Source organism: Neltuma alba, unplaced genomic scaffold (assembly GCF_004799145.2).
Source record: "Neltuma alba isolate B1F8T4 unplaced genomic scaffold, ASM479914v2 tig00003155_pilon, whole genome shotgun sequence".
Classification (NCBI taxonomy): Eukaryota; Viridiplantae; Streptophyta; class Magnoliopsida; order Fabales; family Fabaceae; genus Neltuma; species Neltuma alba.
This window is the reverse complement of record NW_021633163.1, coordinates 122,104-142,130: the sequence shown is the minus strand read 5'-3', so window position 1 is coordinate 142,130 and position 20,027 is coordinate 122,104. Positions and strand designations below refer to the sequence as shown.

The following is a 20,027-nucleotide window of genomic DNA, read 5'->3' as shown; positions in this document are numbered from 1 at the left end:
GCGGTGGTTTACCAAAACAGCTCTATTATCTGAGATTCCTGTGGGCAACTGTGAATGAGGTTCTCGTGTGAAAGATATATTTTTTTTAAAAAAATAATTAATTACTGATAATTAATCATTAATTAATGCTAGATTGCTCCATCATTTTGCGCTTTCTCGAATCGTCTTACTTCTTTTTTCATCGATAACTCCGATTACCTGGATCACTGCAACGCCGCGTCACATCAACTCTTGCCGGAACAGATAGCGAAGCCGTGACTTCCAACGCTTCGGTATCACTGCTTCTCACGTTTAATTGATTCCGTTTACCGAGAGTCTCGAACGCCGAAGTTCAGAACGCTTGGCTTACCATGATCATAAGTATCTTTAATCGCCAAATGATGAACACTCTCACTCTGCCATTGTCGTTTCTTTCTCGGCCGTCGTTGGGTCGCTACGTTTTCCGCCAAATTTCTCTTAGTTTTCCGCGTTCGGCGATGATGAGCAACGGCTGGAATAGCGCTAAACCTGTTCTTGAGGACTCTGTAAGTGTTTACCTTTTTCTATTTTTCGTTTTGAGTTTGAATGTGAAGAATTCGAACGTAAAATGCCAGAAAGAGCGAACTTCTTTTCTTAATGGGATTTTCTTAATTCTCAATGCTTAGTGCAGAATTATAATGACTTTACTACATGTAGACCAAAGGCCATGGTTCTGATAACTTGCACTTCAGTTGGGACAATCTTGTTTAATGATAATCATGTAGTGCTCTGGGATTATATAATCCATTTTTTAAGCCGGATTATTACGTGATTCTATCTCCTTTTGTGATCTGAAACTAGGTTGTAGGTTGTATAGAGATTTACTGGATTTGCATTTCTCTGTGAAACTACCTTCAAATGGCAGAGGGAATTGTAGAAAGAAAAGTGAAAGAGAGAGAGAGCGTGGGAAAAAGAGAAGAAGAGAAACTGAAATTATGAGCCATGAATGGTAATCCTCATCCTAAGTAAATATCTAATCCAAATCTTATTAATATAATTAAATCCCATCTAAACTCTCTTAATTATATACTCCTCCAGTCCTGAATACAAGACCCTTATACTAGTGTGTATAAGGGTCTTATATTTAATTAACAAATCTAACCAAATTTTATCTAAAACTATAGTTATATATCAGATTCTTATCTTGTGACTGTCTCAACTTAGGGATTCATTATTTTAACCTTACTTCTTCAGATAATTTCAACAACTTAAACAATTATACTGGATTCGAATTGCAGGATGGTTTTGCAGGTTGTGGTCCGCAATTTTGTGGCAATACTGAAGAGTGCACTATGATGCAAGTACCTCCAAAGAAACCATGTCAAGGAAAATGTATAATGATTGGCTCTCTTCCCGTAACACTCCCACTACCAAATAATACGAATCTGCATGGTTCTTCGTCACGCCCCTTCTTAACTATTAGCAACACATGTACTGAATCTAGGATTATGTCAAATCCTCTTCATTCTGTACAATCAAACATACGCTTAATGCACACAAATACGGATAAAAACCCGTTGCCTGGTTTTAGTCCTAGTTCTGCAAGTCATAATAGTATGTCCCCTGCTGAGAGATCTCGATCATCAAACATTACAAGATATCAAGAGAAATCATCTTTCCCTAATCATTTAGGGAAGAACAGTGAGGTTGGTTATGTCGAGAGGCGTTCTGCTCAAAGAAATTTGAATAATGCCCTGGCTGGTTACAAGGTAGATCCACCAGATATTAAACCTTTTGACATCTGTGTTCATAGAAGGCGTAATTCTGGTTTGAATAGTTCTTTGCATTCAAACAAGGGAAGGTGCACTGAGATGCAGGAGGGATTAGCAGAGAAGATGATACTGAAGCCTGGGATGGTTCTGTTGAAACATTACTTATCCCCCAAGAATCAGGTACTTTTTATACTCATCCAAAAAGTCACACGAATTCGATATTGATGTTTGATGATGGATATTCCACTGTGGAAACAAATTAGGCAGATAAATAGTTCAAATTTTGCAACTTTTTTTCTTGAAAGGCTATTTCATGTGAAGACATTATCTTCCTCACCTGTTGTTCTGCACTGCCCTTGTCCTGAAAGAAAACGTGACTTTTTGAAATCATATTGAAAATCCGGGTCATTTTACATATCATAAATCTAATGATTTAAATGTGTGATACTCACCATTTTTCTAACTGTTTTAGGTCGAATTAGTTAGGACTTGTCGTAAGCTTGGCCGGAGACCCAGGGGATTCTACCAGCCAGGTTACAAGGATGGGGCAAAACTCCGATTGCAAATGATGTGTCTTGGTCTGGACTGGGATCCTCAGACCAGAAAATATGGAAATAAACGATTGATTGACGGTTATGAACCCCCAAATATTCCTAACATGTTCCAGGGCTTGGCCAGTATGGCAATTAAAGAGGCACAGAATCTCTGCAAGAAGAAATTCAGCGTAACCAATGTGGAAGATATACTCCCTTCAATGTCTCCAGACATATGCATAGTCAATTTTTATTCTGCCCATGGAAGGCTTGGTCTTCATCAGGTCAGCTCTTGTAAACTTTGCATCATCCCCCTTTTTCTCTTACTATTTCTAAATTTTTATTGTATTTTCTATGCAATGCTAATTCAGAGAGTATAGTATACTTGGATTTTACATCTAAAGTTTTTTGAAACAAAGCTTACATTTTACAATAAAGGAGTATGAAATGTTCACAAAAATGACGAGACACCAGATTAAATTTTGAAATTACACTATGCAGGATCGTGATGAAAGTAGAGAGTCTCTGCGTAGAGGATTGCCTGTTGTGTCCTTTTCCGTGGGAGATTCTGCAGAATTTCTATATGGGGATGAGAGGGACGTGGAGAAGGCAGAGAAGGTTCTTTTAGAATCAGGAGATGTATTGATATTTGGTGGTGAATCTCGACTTGTGTTTCATGGTGTTTCGTGTATCATTCCAAATTCAGCTCCAAGGGAATTGTTGGAAGCTACAGGGCTTCGTCCTGGTCGCCTAAATCTTACGTTCAGACAATTCTAAAGCCTTAATCGCACAGTTGTACATATAAGTTGTTTACAGTTGTTTAATATGTCATTAACTTAGCCCTGTAGTCAGTCCCTAGGAGACTTCTGGTCGAGTAGTTCTTACAGTTTGAAGCTGTGGTTAACATTCTTGTCATTTTTTGTGTTGTGTTGATTAATATAGATCTCCAATAATTGTAGTTCTATTGGATTCTGGTTGCTCTAGATTTATTTCTAGTAGAGTCGTTTTCATTAACAATGAAACTTAGTCTTAATCATTGTACTGTTAAATTAGAAAATTCGTGGGCCGATCACTTCATTGTATGAACTTTCAACAACAAGGTGGACATGTCAAAAAGTTACTAACTTGACCCGTCAAGAAAATAGGCGGATATGGCGGGAGTAAGACTTTAAACAGAAGTTAGATTAATTTCCACATCATGACCGTTTAGTTGACGCACAAATAAACTTAATTTGACGCAATTAGAATTCAAATGTATGTTCATTATGGTCATGGATACACTGGATGGGCATGAAAGAAATATTGAGAGCAGTATAACGTCAATGTCTGGTGCCTCATTTTCACATTATAAAGCAAAACAAAAGGCATTACATTTTCACTACATCTGTGTTATGTGGAAAAAACTTAAAAGGTTATACAGAATAAGAACTTTACAGTAAGGAAAACCATGTATGAAGAGGAAAACAAAAAATCAGCCTAGAGATCCTATTTACATTAAAAAAACGCCCCAGCACTTGGTCTTGCACGAATTGAAGTGAGAGCTCCAACACTGTTAAGAACAAACGCTGAAGCTTCTCCAGAAAAAAGTTAGAGGCATGTCACCTGTGTGCATCAGAATTTCTCCAAACATGGCGAGGCATAGGTGGGAATGGGCATTTTGTAAGTAGATATATTAATTTCCCTCACAATAAAAAATCTATATATAATTTACCAGATCATTATTGTAAAAGAATTAATATCACTTTATTTTGGGAGATCATGGTGTTTTGAGTCCTCCTGTTCTCTGCTTCTCCAGCTACTCTGAGAATCGTTAAAGAAACTGGAACTGAAATCTTGACTGGCCCCACCGAAAATCATCTTTTGAAACATTCTGACTTGAGCGGATGGTGGTGAAGGATTAAAGGTTGTACTCTGGCCAGGTTTTATTCCGTTGCAGAGATCGGAAAACTCATCTATTGAATCCAAAGCTCTTGCGACCTAGGAAACGATGCACACAAGGAAGCATGCACAGTAAATATCTCTGAAGAAGAGGTACATGCATGGAATGTTCCAAGAGAACAAGATTACACAATTCAAGTCCAATATATATATTTTTTAACAAGCTACCTGACTCATTCGTGGTCTTTTTGCGGCAGAATGACGCACACAGGCAGCCGCAGCCTCTATCATCCGAAACATTTCATTTCTATTATAGTTCTTCTCGAGTCGTGGATCTACCAGTATATCATAGTCTTCATTTTCAAGCACTTGATTCAATAGTGGTCGAGCCTGAAGAAAATAGGTTAGCTTATTACTGAAATGAGCATTTTTAATCTGCTTTTGTTCCCTTTCCTTCTCCCTCTAACAATGACATATCAAATGAAAATGCAAGTAGTGATATGAGATTGACATCCGCAAGCAATTTCATAACACGACTGCTTGCAAATTTTCCTTTCACCAGCAGTAAATATCATCACAAATCAGGAATAATGGATCCTATATGTCGCAATAATATAAAGATCAACATTATTTGATATATATTAAATGACACAAATAGAACAGAAGTAAATATATATAATCTTGCATAGACATGTAACATCTAATTTAATAGATATATAATTCCTATTCTTTTCATATTTGTCTATTTGTAATTTCAAATTACACCCAAGGAGCATGAGACCTAGCTCCACACAGTATTGTGTGTAAGATATAAACTGTAAAGAAATGTTTGACATGGAACAAATCTTAGTTAATATCATCTACAAATTCTATAGCAAATATACATATACGCACACTCACTAATTTCTAAAGTCACTCACAACTTCATACGAATGTTCTCCCAGTTATCAAAGGAAAAAAAATATATTGACTTACATAATAAAAAAATGTTAAGTATCATACACTTTTTGTTAATGAAGAGTTAACATTGATCAATGACATAACTGCTTTAATAAATTGATAACACAGAGATACTCCACACTTACCTAACTCTACACATATATAATAATGTCTATCCTTCATACCAGTGCCTTCCGTCCCCAAAACCATGCATTTCAGTGCACATGAGTGCATACCCACGCTAGAACATAACTACATACCCTTTGCCTCCGTCTGTCCGTCCGTGAATATCAGCCTTTTTGGCCAGGTGGTCAATATTTCAATCTTTGGCATCCCAAATTCTAACCTGAAAGCCTCTCTGTTTTTCTTCCCCCATCCTTCATACCAGTGCCTTCGCTCCCCAAAACCATGCATTTCAGTGCATATGAGGGCATACCCACGCTAGAACATAACTATATACCCTTAGGCTAAAAAGCTAAACTTAAGCACAAGATCCAGTGCCATATATCCATGTCCCAAGTCCCATGTTCTATCATTTATAGAGATATGCATATTATAATCATATAAAGAGCCAAAACAAAGGGTACTTTGTAATCTTTTTTCCTCTTTTTTTTTTTTTTTTCCGGGCCAACTGAGGGAACTCTTATCAAATGGCATGCAATTGTTTTTTTTCTCCCACCTATTAAAATTAAAAAATAAAAAGTGAAAAGCAAAGTGTTTATTGGCCCTTTCATAAAAGCTTAATAATCTTTTGAGCTCAATTTGGTCTTTGGTAGTTTACATTGGTAAGATGAAGACCAACAATAATAAAAAGGCATAGCTATGTTAATGCTTAGTTTTATGTAACTCACCCATTCAATCAGGCTCTCATCACCGGTGGGCTGAGAGGTATCCACAGGCTTCCGACCTGTAATCAGCTCCAAAAGCACAACCCCAAAAGAATAAACGTCTGACTTTTCAGTCAGTTTACCACTTGTTGCATATTCAGGTGCCATGTACCTGGTATTCAAACAAACCGACGATGAGACAAAACGGAAGAGAATATACTTATACCCCATTTTTTTACCAAATGAGTTGAAGCTCAACTTCATAGTGCTACCTTTCATAATGGAAATGAACATGACGAGACGACTAGGATCTGTATAACTAACAGGACAACACTACATGGTAGACCCAGGACCAATACGACACAGCCGCAAAGAGGAACAACTCCAAATCACAAATAAATTTCCAATTAGGATTTAAACAAAGCACTATAATAGTTGATAACTCTATTCACAGACTGTGCTCAACTACTCGCTCTTCCAGGTACCGGATGCCAAGACAATAGGTACTAGCAAACGATGGAAGTGATGCATGTATTCCAATAAGGATACACATGAGCAAATGATAAGATTTAAAAGCATAATCATATCATTTATTACTATGCACTTAATTAAATGAATGGTGCTTAACCAGCAATGTGGTTTACCTACCCAAAGGTCCCCATGACTCGTGTGGTTACATGTGTATATGAATCCATTGCTAATTTTGCAAGCCCAAAGTCGGAAACCTGTTGATCAGATCGCAAAAAAGAATCTTGAGTTTCATTAAGAAGAAAACAGGATAAATTTGGTAAGCAACGTATTGTCAATACACTGGATAACTTTGGTCATTCCCTGCTATAATATTGCTTCAATAAAATCAGCTGTTGAGGCTAACAATTAAATGAATGTAAATCACAGTGATCACGTCAGAATATACAAAGTATGAAAGTGGCTTACTTGAGCTTCAAATTTGTTATCAAGAAGGATGTTTGATGACTTTATGTCTCGGTGAATAATGCGGGGATGGCCTGAAAAGTCAATCAAACAAAATCAGAAAAAGAAGCTCGACTCCAAAAGCCAAAGTTAGGTGATGTGGCCAGCTTCATTGCAGTTGGAAAATTTTCCAAGTTTCTATTTACTTGATTAAATGTTATATATGTTTCAGTTACATTACATATGGGCTAAATTGGGGGGGGGGGGGGAATCTTCATTTTAAAATTAAAAGGAAAAACATGCTAAAAAGTTTGTGCAACTATAGAAAACATGTTACCACGGAAGTGCTCTAAATCAAGCCTATCTTCTCACATTTGAGAACTTCAGAACATGGAATGTGCACTGAATAAAACTAGGTAGGTAGAAGAAACATACAGTCTTCATGTAGGTAAGCTATTCCACGAGCTGCACCAGCTGCAACCTTCACTCTTGTAGCCCAATCCATAACTGGCCCGTTTTGACCTGCAAAATGTTAAATATACATGTCAAGCTTCAGTTTCAGATCAAGACAGATGAGGATTTAATTGTGCTTTGAAAGCATGAATATATGACAGCATATTTACTGGATATTTAAGAACAACCTGCTTTGGATTTGAAAGTAAATTGAAACAGTCAGTTTCTGTTCAATTAACACCAAATTGAGTAACAATAAGACAAAGGATGCATTATATTTTAAGTATTTCTTTAAGTTTAGATCAAACTTAAACAGATAACAATAATTATAATAGAGTTCATTCTCATTAGTTATCAAGCAAGTGAATAATCTTCATAATGATAATTTTTCAATGGTTTGCATCACGAAGATATCAAACCTAATATTAATTCTATTGAAGTTCTGAATTTGTGTTGAATTAATTAAGATTTTTATTTTTATTTATTCAATCATTTAACCCGATATACATCTTACCATGGAGATGGTAATGAAGGGTATTGTTGGGAACGTAGTCATAGACAAGCAATCTCTGATGCTCAGATATACAGTAGCCCACCAAGGAAACAAGGTGGCGATGATGTACTCGGCTAATAGTTTCAACTTCTGCTCTAAACTCACGCTCCCCTTGCCCGCCTCCATCTTTGAGCTGTTTCACAGCCACTGCTCTTCCATCCATGAGAAAGCCTTTGTAGACACAACCAAATCCACCTTCACCCAACAGGTTTTGTGCCGAAAACCCATCTGTTGCTTGGACAAGTTCGTCATACGCAAACCAAGATCTTGAACCACTTAGTCCACCTGGTTCTGAGGGTGAATACACGAAATCACTACCACAATCCTTAGGAGAAAGGGAAGACTGTTGCCTTAAGAACGTTGTGCCTGGAAAAAAGACAAATCAACATTTTAAAAAAAAAAAAATCTAGCACTCATTTACACATTCATTTATGACTAAATTTAAAAAGTTGAAAATACAAAGGAAATAATCTGCCAAAATGTATGGTACATAAAAAGTGTAGCATCTTTCTAGCTTCAATAGCTTACAAGTCATCAATATTAAAGACGAAAGCTCCAACAAACCACGCTATTCATAAACCATGTGTAGTATAACTTATTTATTAGATCTTGTGCAATACACAGGACATGTATCTAATTTTACCTAAAAGGTGTCATGATTATGAAAACCAAGACAACCATTGGCAACATAAACAAAGTAAGAGTTTACATAGAACTACGGAAATCCTTTACATTTATCTGAATAAAACATATTTGAGGTTGACAACAAAGGGCATAGAGCTACCAACAGAGCATATATTCCTAGTAGCTGGCAGTGCAAAATGTAATACCTGAGTTATGAGATGAGGCATAAGGGGAAGGCATATTGTAACCAACTTTCCATCTTGCTTCCTTCCTCTTCCGCCTCCATACAAACCAAATCGCCATAACAAGAAGGCTGAGGACAACAAAGCCAAATATAATGCCAATAACTGTGAATAGTCCAGTATTTGAACCTCCTGGCTGTGGAGGTGCGTTGTTTGCCGATGTATTTCTATGATTGGATGATTTACCAGTAGGCGACGCCGTTGGAAAGGAAGATTGAGATGCATGTGAAGACTTTGGAGGAGGGACTGAAGGAGTTGAAGGTGTTTTGGAAGGAGGGGTAGCATTTGTGGAGGGAGGAGACTTAGAAAGTGATGGAGGTGGTGCAAGTGAAGGGCTTGAAGCAGGACTTTTCGGTGGCTTTCCTCCTGATGAAGAAGGATTACCAGACGGTGGCGGCGTTGAGTTATGAGCTGGAGGAGGAAGAATTGGAGAAATAGGTGAGGGGGGTGGATTTTCTGCAGGAGGAGGTGAAGAATCTGGTGGTGGAGCAGCCAATGGAGGTGGTGGGGATAAACTAGGAGGGGTAGGTGAGGTTGCAATTGGAGGAGGAGCTCTGGCAGGAGAAGGTGGAGGAGATGCCGGCGGTGATGGCGGCGGAGGAGACAGAGACGGAGAGGGAGGCGGGGTTGAAGGCACTGCCTGAGCAGGAGGCGTAGCTGAAGGGTTAGGAGATGAAGGAGGAGGGGTCTTAGAAGAATTTGTCGATGAAGGTGAAGAAGGTGGTGGTGCTGTATTATTCGCAGAAGTTGGTGGCACTGCAGAGGGAGAAGAATTGGGAGAAGGAGAAGCCGATGCCATTACCGCTATACAAATCTTCACTCAGAAACTAATTGCCAAAACACTTCCATAACTACTTTCCAAAATCACACACTCAAATCTCCAATAGTCCAATTCTCAGAAATACAGAGTCCGCAAAACATGCAAATTCAAGTATCAATTCCCAATTCAAATTCACACAAACCCTTTCACTACAAAAGCATCAATTCCTCCATGAATCAACGTTGAAAGACTCAATTCCAAAGATATCGGACAAAGTCAACATCAAAACCCTTCGGGAAAAAGGAAAACCCTTGGAATCCTCCAGTACCTGAAGATCCTCAAATAATTATAAAACTCCCCATAATAGCAAGAACATCAACCCAGTTCAGGATACAAACCAAAAATCCAGCTTCCAGCATTACGCCTTAGTTTTCGCCTCAGATGGCCCACTCGAGAAGCATAAGCATCCTCAGATCGCAAATAAGAATCCACACACAGCAAAAAAAGAAAGGATTTCAAAAACAATTGGTGCACAGAGCAGAGGAACTCTGCAAGACTTAAAGCTCAGAGAAGAGCTTATTCCAGGGAATATGGCAACAGAATAGAAGCATGCTCTGAAATTGATGAAGAGGAAAACGTGGGGGCGGCTTTAGAATAAAATCTGTGCTCCACTCTTCAGTCTTCTTCCACAGCACATGCAGTGATGGACGGGCAAAGTAAAAAGACGGTCCCAATGGGAAAAATCATGAGCCACATGAATCTGTTTACTGCTCAAGAAAGGAAAGAAAAGGGGCGATCATCACTGCATTAACTTTAAAAAAAACAAAAAAGAAAAAGAAAAGAACACCATCTTTGTGGAATCTATACTAACTACATAGATATTATAATGATATGTGCTATAAATATAATAAAGATTTTCTTCAAATTTTCCATGGCACGCCTGTCAGATAGAGGCCATCAAGAAGTAGTTAAGACAATTATTTTTAATATTAGAAAATTCTCATGCTTTTTCAAAAATATTTTTGTTATTTAATTATTAGAATTTAATTCACAAAGTTAAACATATACTAATAAATAAGGGTACTATAAGAAAAATATATTGCATCCGTCTCTTTTTATAAACAACAACAACTATCTCCCTCTTCTTCTTAAATATAAACAATATTTGAAAGTTGTCTTAAATTTTTACAACGAATTTTCTACTTTACCCCATTAATTACTTATTTTAATACTCAATATATTTATTATCTTATTTTCCAAATCATCATCTATTCATCACATATTCTCACTCTTTCATAATTTTTGTTATTATAATACTTATCTTATTCTCTTTCTTATACTCTCTCTTCCCATAAATAAAGGTGTTTTAGGGGAAAAAAATTCAATTTCTACACCTTTATTATCTTTAACCAATTTTAACTAATATTTTGATATACATTATCAGGTCTAATTACTTATACAAAGAGACGGAGGGAGTAACTAATGCAAGAGGTAAGAGAAATTTTGATTTTTGGGTCAGTTTAAAACTATTAAATCAACCTTATATTTATGATAGAACTAAGCATTTGAAATAGTGCGGTATTATGTTTAAATTCAAAGGAAATACCGGCTCAGAGAGGCAACTACGAATTCCAAACTGAATTAATTGGTTGCTCGAATAGATGATAATAAAATAAAATAAAAACTTTAAAAAATTCTACAATTATGTTAGTTCAGTTAGAAATCAAGTCATGTTTCTACATTTTATAAAATATTTTTTTCATTTTTAAAAAAGATAATTACCCAAGAAACTCTAATTTATATTTTAAATTGGTTAAATAAAAATGTTATCTTATTTTATACTACTTCCGGTCCTTAATATAAAACTCCATTTGATTTTTGTGTTGGTCTTAAATATAAGACCACAATCCATTTTTTCTCATATTTACTCAATTTTTTTAAAGATAGTCCTTCTAATAATTATAGTTTTAACCAACATACTTGATTGGTAAGGATATTTTAGGAAAGACAACACCTATTTATTACAAATAACTAACTTAACTTCTTTTATTAATTTTCTCAAATTAGTCAACTGGTTTTTATAATTAGAATCGGAGGTAATATATTTATATAAGCTTTTTTAAATCGAAGACTTTTATAAAACCTGAGTCTGAAAATTCTGATAGAAGTAGTCAACAAGACAACAAAAATTCAAGACAAATTAATTATCGCCGTTTCTTGTGTAAGGAGGCTTCCATGGAAATACGCTGCTTCTTCTTTCTTCTTCTTCTTTTTCTGACATTTGAATTCTGGTTAATAACCATAAGAATATGCAGAATTTTTAAAGAAAATAAATGAATTATGATAGATAAAAAAAAAGAAATAGATAAATGCAAAAAAAAGAAAGGATTCCATGCATGTCACTTTTTGTTACCATATAATAAAATAGATGTAAAGAACAGATCGAATATATGAATCAGAGATAGAATCGAATGTTGCACTGCTGAAGGGGCTGTGATTATGAATTTTTTGTCGGCATTAAATAATTATATATACTGATAATAAATCAAACAATTAAAAATCCATTGGTCAAAACAAAAAAAATTATTCTTCGGCATAAGTCTCCATCATAACAAATTTCCAAGTCTTCTATGTTTTTGATAACTTTAAATATTTGATATCATTGATCAATTTACATTAGAGCATTTTCAAATCTCAGATTATGTATACCTTTCACAAATTTTTTTTCATATCTTATACTTTTCTATCAGCCTAATGCCTCACTTTAACTCTATTGGGTTACTTCTATTTAATTCAATGAGCGTAGGTTATAATTATCATTTAAATTGAAAAAAAATTGATTTAACTTCTTGAAATAAGAATATTATCTTTCTGCTTTAAAATAATTTCTTTTCCAGTTTTTTTTTTGGTATAGTTCATCAAAGTCATAATATCAAATATATTTTTTAATAATTTTTGAAACAATTTTGATAATAAAATTACCCTTGTCAAGTCAATAACTGATTTTAAAATCAATAATTAAAAATTACTAAACTTTTTAAATCTTTCATAACCTATGTTTTTTCCTGCCAGCCTTTTATAATCTATGCAAATAAAGGAAAATATCTGAATTATTTAAATGTCACTTCTATAAAATGTTACTTATGTGGCTCTGTAAATATTTATACGAAAGATAAGATATATTTTGATCCTATTTATACGGTACTGAAAAAAAAAATTATATGGATATACAATTTTACTTCTTATTTATTACATGTTAACTTTGTTTATATGAGACATAATGTATATTAAATAGAGATAAAGTTGAAAAGTTATTAAATTTTAAATAAGAGTTAATAAAGTTTAAAGTTTTCCTTAATATGTGTAAAACACGCTGAAAATGCCTTATAAATAAGACCAGGAGAGTAAGCCTGAATAAATATGCGTGTGATATTAGTCTGCGAAGATGTAAAATATGTTGGTGATTAATTAATTTAATACTCCTCCGGTCCTAAATATAAGACTCTTATACTAGTGTGTATTATGGTCTTATATTTAGGACCGAAGGAGTAGCTAGACCCTCAAGAGTTTGACGAAGACATTAAGGTGACGTGACAGATAATCAATTGTTGAATTAGGTGGTTAAACACTCGATTATAGAATTTGATTTATTGGTCCCCCCTTATTTGTTTTTTATTATGTTCGAATTTGGACGTTACCCAAATCCGCTCGCACGTGACTGAAGTTTTTTTTTTTTGGGAAAAAACCGATTTTTTGGGTAGTTAGAAAGGTCAACCTGCAAGATTTGAATTTTTTTATTTTTTTATTTTTTATCCTTTGCCGTGTTACTAGGATCATTCATTGCTCCATTGAAACGTTTTCCGCTTCTATGGAAAATGAACAACATTGTTACAAGCACTGGTAATCAAACTCCTTAGTTCACCTGTTAAATTTATTGTTTTTATATTTTTAACTTATAAAATCGTGTTAACTTACTTTTAAAATTATACTAACTGTCAATTGAAGGGCTAATTGACTCCTTGAAATCACAAAATTATGTTAACTCACTCGTCAACTTGTGCTAATTATAAATTTGAGTGAACTCACAAGTGACTTGATCAAACTCATGTGTAAGAGAATCTAATCCAAAGAAAAATAGAAATTAAACGACAAAACTTTTATTAATACAAAATCAAGAAATACTGAACATAAGTGGTTTCATTTTGAAGTCTCAAAGTATTGGCGCCTTCTTCTAGTTTGATTTTTTGTTTTTTGGTGAAATAGTTTGATATTTTGTTTCGACATTACACCTTTTGCCTTCTGTTCAAGAGCTGAAACTTACGAAGAAAAAGATGAAAGATCAAAACCAACTAGATTGAATCTAGTGAAGATATTAATTTCTCATAACCTAATGAATCACTATTCGAATCCTTACTAAGAGAAGTATCCATATTTAGTGCCTAACAGTATTTCAAATAGAATTATCTATGCTTACCCAAAAACATAAATAAAAGATCGAAGCAGGTAGAAGTTTTGAATTGAAGTATATTAAAATCAAATTGTTGTCGTTTTTTTATTCTAATCATTTAGTCATATAATTTTGGTAGGTATTTATTTATAGCAATAAACTCTTATGAGTTTAGTATTCTAATTTATGTTCCTATTATTATGAGTTTGTTTATACTCAAACTTGGTCACAACTTCTAAAATAATAGTATAGTTTATTTGAGTTTTTATATTATATATAGATTTTGTACCAAACGTGAGAAAAATTCAATTCTTTCGATATTGAGAGTTGGATAAAATAAACTTGATATTTAATTATTATGCAACTCTCATAAACTTTTATCTTTATGCAAATAGTTCTGTAGATTTTTCAAATTTGACTAAAAATCTCCCTAAACTTTTAATTTTGTCTAAATAACCCTCATGGTATCAATTATTTTTGTTTTCCCTCAATATAGATATATATATATATATAACTCACAAAATACCTCCTTAAACCTTTTTTCCCCTACAAACAAGTCGCTCAAACTTTGAATTAGTTTAGTGGTGATAAAGGCGTATCAACAGTAAAACCTAATATGAGCTTCTTCTTTTCTCATGAATTTGACACTGAGGAGCCTAATAGCAAACTCACGCCTTCACCCTTTTCAAAATAGCAATTGACCACCCATTTTAGATTTGTGACACTTCTACTGTAATAAAACATCAGTACAAAATTTTGAACCAACCAAATATGTCACAAATTATATTTAGTAATTAATTCTGAAATTTTAATATGGTAACACGTATAAAAGATATTTTTTTATAAAATTTTAAATTTATGTATGAACTATAATCATTTATATTATTTAGCGTGTACTATGTATATACAACCAATAACTAACGCTTCTTTTTTAATAAAGTCTATTTGGTAATTTTTTGAATAGTTACTTGCTTATGTTTGGTGATTTCATATATCAACTTTATTTTGCCAAGTGCAGGGTGTGTTTCTGTGTGTGTGAACTTCGTAGAAATTCTTATGCTGAGTATGATGGTAGATTGTGAGTATTGATGAATTTGATTTGAATAATTTGAATTTGAAATATATTTAAACCAAATTGTATGTTATCATTTTTTTATTTTAATTGTTTAATTATATAATTTTTAATGATTTATTGATAGAAGTAAACGCTTACAAATTTACAATCCGAGTTCACAATTTGAATTTACCTAAATTTACTTAAATAAATGAGTCTAACAACCTTCTTTATAAGTATAATGTGATTTATATAAGTTAAAGTCTCTCTCTTCTAATAGGTTAACGGAGCTATTGGAGACATCACTTCTCTAAGGAAGTGCATGTTAAGAGTCCTACATGCCTCATAAATGTAATGCGGTTCATAAATTTATGGATTCTTTCTTTTAATAAACTAGTTTTTTTTTTTTGGAATTAAGTTCTCTACTTGAACTTATGTTCATAACAATTTCCATCATTTTTATTTTTTATATACATGTACATGATTATTCTGAGCCGATACCCCAAACTACCGCTGTAAAAAATCGAAGTGTCACGTGTTAATAATGCAGTAGCTGCTTAATTCTTTTATGATGTTTAGTAAAACGATGTGGTTTGCCCCTGCTTAAATTGAAAGAAAACTAGGAAGAAGAAAAAAAAACTAGAAAAGAAAACATAAGGAGAAACAAATTTTCCCTTCCTTGGATAGGGAAGAAAATGTGGGGGAAAAAAAATGGAGGAAAAAATAAAATGGGCCTCATGTTCTGTTTTCTCTCCAAATTTTCTCTCCATATATGGAGAGATTTGGGAAGAAAAACAAGATTTTCATGATTATCCCTCCTCTCTCTTCCTTTCCATATTTATTTTCTTTTATTATATTTAAAAAGTTATTCACTTTTTATGTTTTTTTTAATCTTAAAATAATGTTTTTATTAAATAATTTGGTTTTAAAACATAATAATCTGAATATATATATAAATCAAATAACTTGATTTTAAATTATTTGATGATGCTAATGTTAGTATAATTTTTCTACTACAATATTTAATTTAATTTTAAATATGACATATTTTGATAAGGACACTCTAGTCATTTAGATATTTACTAATTTTCTCTCATCTCGATTTTCTCTCATCCATCCAAGCAAGAAGAATGATAACAACTTCCCTCTAGTCTTTCTTTCTCTCTATTTTCTCTCCTCTCATTTTCTTTCCTTTCAACTTTTCTTCTCATTCAAGGGGAGCATTAATCTTTTTACAACAGTTATTCAAAAAGACAACATAGTATAATCATTTTAATAAAAAAAAGTAAATAAAAAAGAAAAATACTAATAATAAGGTAAATGAAGAAAGAACAAGAGGGTATATAAATTTATATGTATATTGAGGGGGGAAAAACTTTTATGAATAGATAACTCCTAAACTTATTATATAGCCTATGCCACGCCAAGCCAACAAATTTTAATTCTAATGAAACAAGCGCGTCACCATATATGGCTTTCCAATTCAAATCACAAGGTCGCCAATCTGTCTTGTAAAATGCCTATATACTCAGCCGATTCTTAATATAGAACTCAATTATTGAGTTAGTTTTGATTCTAAATATAATACTCATTTTTTATATTTATCAATTTTCTCTAAATTACCTCTATAGATACTCTATCAACTATAATTAAGTAAAAGAGGAAAATAAGGTATTAAGAAAGATGATTATAATATTTTAGGAAAAATGTGTCATATTTTTTATAATTAATCAACTTACCTAATTTTCTTAATCTAATCAAATTAGTTAAATGAATCTTATATTAAGAAACAGAGAAGTGTGTGTGTAAAGTAAGGAATTCGTCCTTATCTCATTCTTTATCTTATTTGCTTTATAGCTTTGTAACTTTATTATTATGATTATTACCACGATTACTCCCACCCTTTTCGATTGCCTCACTCTATCATCCGCCTCGTCCTATCATCAAATACGTGAAAGATAAATGTCAACTTTTTATTGTCTGCCAAAATAATTTTTAAACAACTTCCTCAATAGAAAACTAATTTATGAGTTTTTATAGTTTCATCTAATTTATAATCAAATCCATCTAGTTTTTTTTTTCTTTTTTTTATTAAAAATTTTTCATAATTTTCTCAAGTGTAGGCATCACACATACAAAATCAAAAAAAATTTTAAAAAAGAGGAAATAAAATTTATTCATTGTTAACGTAAAAATAAAAATTTATTATGCTCATAACTGTCCTTTTATAATCTGTGATCTCATTAATTTTGATTTTACTTAATCCATGTGGTAAAATTAACTCAGATATATATTTCTCATACAAATTAACAAATTATGAGTATAAAGACATGTAATTAAGAAAAATATAAGAATCCAATAAAAAAAATACAAAAAAACTTAATTAAAATTTGGTGAAATTACAGAGACTTGTATATTAGTTTTCTCATCATTAAATTGAATCATGTGATAATTTTGGGGATTTATACTGTAGTTGGTACTATAGTGCAAATTCGAAGTGGGCCGTAAAGCAAGGCTAACCCCAAACCGAAAAAACGAGATTTTCTATCGTAAGAATTGCAAAAGTTTATAGATTCGTTTGCTTATAATCACTTGATTATTTCGAACATAAAATAAATCCAACCGTTTGTTTAAAGGGAGAATTCTACGAAAAGAAGTTTGGAATTATCAAATCCCAAATAAACATTTTTTACAAAAATATGTTGTTATGTGTTAATCTATTGTCGTTAAAACTTATTAAAGTATTATTATCAAACTTAATCTGGGATTTAGTAATTTTAAACTTCTTTTTGTGGGATTCTCCTTTCTATTAATATATTTTGGCTAAAGTATATATTTAGTATTTTAACTTTACATAAGGTTTCATTTTGATCTATTAACTTTAAAAAGTAAACTTTTAATTCTCTAACCCTAAAACCGTTAAAAAAAAATATGATAATGAGCTTGTAAATGTTAATAAAACATTACTAAATACTATAATATTAAGTTTAATTTTCAAAACAACCTAATTGTTACAAAGAAATCATCATTTAATGCTAATAATTTTAAGGTTAAAGAACTGAAAATATATTTTTTAAAGTTAAAGAACAAATTGAAAACTTACATAAAATTAAAAAACCAAATCTATAGTGGGAAAAAAAACTTAGCAGTGAGAGACCAAGACAATGAGAAATGTCGACATGATAGAGGTTGAAATTTTTTTTTTTGGTATAAAAAAAGTTGAAATTTTAAAACGTGACTATGTGAGAAACAATGGGGCAGTATGAGTAGAACTGCAGGAGATCACAGTTCAAAACAAAACATTTTCATATAAAAAATAATAATAATTTGATTTGAAGCGATCTAGTAATTTTAAAATGATTTTAAATTCTAAAAAGTAAAAATTTGATTCAAACTCCTTTTCTGGATACATTTTCTCGAAATAAATGTAATGAACATGGAAAGCATGCGATTTGACTGTTGTTTCTTTCTGAAAAATGCATACTCATTAGTATTTCCTTTCCTCAACCAAAGTAAAATAAAAATAATTAACCAAACATAACAAAATATTAAAATTTAAAAGAAATATTTTCCCCCTTCACTGCTTTAAATTAAACTCCAAACCATTACAGTTTGTTTCCTCTTCAACCATCCTGCTCAACACAAGCACTCTGAATTCTGTCATTAAATTTCATATGGCCTCAATTTTCCTCAATTTTTTAAAATTATAACATGGTCCATATATATATATATATACTACCTCCGGTCCTAATTATAAGAGCCAGTTGACTAATTTGAAGAGATTAAGGAAGTAAGTTGAGTTAGTTATTTGTTCTAAATAGGTGTTCTCTTTCCTAAAACATCCTTATTAATCAAGTGTATTAACTAGAACTCTTATTATTAGAAGGGCTACTTTGAAAAAATATATATAAATATGAGAGATAAAGTGGATTGGGGTCTTATATTTAGGACCAAAATAAAAGTCAAATAGGGTCTTATATTAAAGACCGGAGGTAATATGTATTTATGTAGATGTTGAACTATGCTAGTCAACGTATATTTGAGATTGGGTTATTTAAATTTAATTGCTCGTTTGTATAACACTTAATTCATCTGACCTTAGTTAAACGAGATTAAAAAATGTTTACTGAATTACCAGCTATTATTAGCTCAAAATATATAAAATAATCTGTCGCATAAGCTAACATCATATCATAATAATAAAATCAATATTAATTGCAATTTACTACCTCTTGTCCTAATTATAAAACTTTGTTTGTAGCCTACAAACAAGATCTTATAATTAGGACAGGAGGTAGTATAAAACTTAGTTCAATTAGTAAAACTTATTAACTACATTTGGATGGTGATGCTTCTATCTTTATTTCCTCTTGAGCTCCTTTATCAGGCTAATTTCTCAGAAGCTTTGGCTGCTACGTTCATAATCATGTTAACGACTAGTTCTATCCCATGCTTCATCCAACTTTCACGGGAGTTTTTTTTGTGTGTGTGGAGAAATTGCTTTTCATTCATTCATTCAGAGCAAGAATTAACATTCCCAACCCTAGCCGCGTGTTCATTACAGGCTTGCTCAAGATGGGGACAATATAGCACGTGTTTTCTTACTTTTTTTTTGCTGTTATTTTTTGGTCTTGCTGGTTGTTGCTTCTCTTGTTCTTTTCCAATTTCAGATGTTCTAGGTCGGCCCTTTTATGTAATCATTTTATTTAGGTTAAATAAATTTGTCCTTTTATAAAAATTGATTATTAATAATAAAACTATAAATGCAAAACTTTTTTTAATGTATACCAACGAGGCCCACCATCCCAATGCCGAATATGAACTTTTCAACTTAACTCCTCATGTGTTTGAGCCAATTGAGTCACACAATAACCAATATCTTACATCACACACAAACACAATTGTAATTTAAAGAGAAAGAGAAACAAATGGAGACGAAGAGAACAATGAAAGGGGAGAAGGAAGAGAGAATAAAAAGGAAAGGCATTTTGCTATTCTCTCTATCATTTCATAATTGTAATTTAAGACCTGGTTCCTCCAAGCAATTATACTTATTCAGGTGTATATTTAGCTAT

General features: G+C 32.6%; 2 protein-coding genes across 3 annotated transcripts; one reads left to right on the top strand and one right to left on the bottom strand.

The window, feature by feature from the left end:
- The first annotated feature begins 246 nt into the window (after positions 1 to 246).
- Positions 247 to 3,227, top strand: LOC114740458 (uncharacterized). The gene is made up of 4 exons (XM_028928604.1): positions 247 to 524; positions 1,257 to 1,910; positions 2,203 to 2,547; positions 2,765 to 3,227. Exons 1-4 carry the CDS (start codon positions 351 to 353, stop codon positions 3,038 to 3,040), a joined length of 1,449 nt encoding a protein of 482 aa, XP_028784437.1. The 5' UTR covers positions 247 to 350; the 3' UTR covers positions 3,041 to 3,227.
- Positions 3,228 to 3,543: 316 nt separating this feature from the next.
- LOC114740447 (proline-rich receptor-like protein kinase PERK8) lies at positions 3,544 to 10,202 on the bottom strand. Of its 2 annotated transcripts, XM_028928593.1 has the most exons (9): positions 9,850 to 10,202; positions 8,656 to 9,779; positions 7,787 to 8,191; positions 7,255 to 7,341; positions 6,844 to 6,914; positions 6,556 to 6,632; positions 5,932 to 6,079; positions 4,370 to 4,531; positions 3,544 to 4,240 (listed from the first exon to the last, which is right to left on the bottom strand). In XM_028928593.1, exons 2-9 carry the CDS (start codon positions 9,488 to 9,490, stop codon positions 4,007 to 4,009), a joined length of 2,019 nt encoding a protein of 672 aa, XP_028784426.1. In that variant the 5' UTR covers positions 9,491 to 9,779; positions 9,850 to 10,202; the 3' UTR covers positions 3,544 to 4,006. The 2 variants fall into 2 exon arrangements, with proteins under 2 accessions (XP_028784426.1, XP_028784425.1); XM_028928592.1 differs by having other exon boundaries at positions 8,656 to 10,202.
- Positions 10,203 to 20,027: the final 9,825 nt, after the last annotated feature.

Coding starts and splice junctions, on each gene's coding strand:
- LOC114740458 (XM_028928604.1), top strand. CDS start 351: ATGATCATAAGTATCTTTAATCGCCAAATGATGAACACTCTCACTCTG. Junction 1,911..2,202: donor ACTTATCCCCCAAGAATCAG/GTACTTTTTATA, acceptor TAACTGTTTTAG/GTCGAATTAGTTAGGACTTG. Junction 2,548..2,764: donor GAAGGCTTGGTCTTCATCAG/GTCAGCTCTTGT, acceptor TACACTATGCAG/GATCGTGATGAAAGTAGAGA.
- LOC114740447 (XM_028928592.1), bottom strand. CDS start 9,490: ATGGCATCGGCTTCTCCTTCTCCCAATTCTTCTCCCTCTGCAGTGCCA. Junction 6,633..6,843: donor ATAACAAATTTGAAGCTCAA/GTAAGCCACTTT, acceptor TCTGATCAACAG/GTTTCCGACTTTGGGCTTGC. Junction 4,241..4,369: donor AAAGACCACGAATGAGTCAG/GTAGCTTGTTAA, acceptor ATCGTTTCCTAG/GTCGCAAGAGCTTTGGATTC.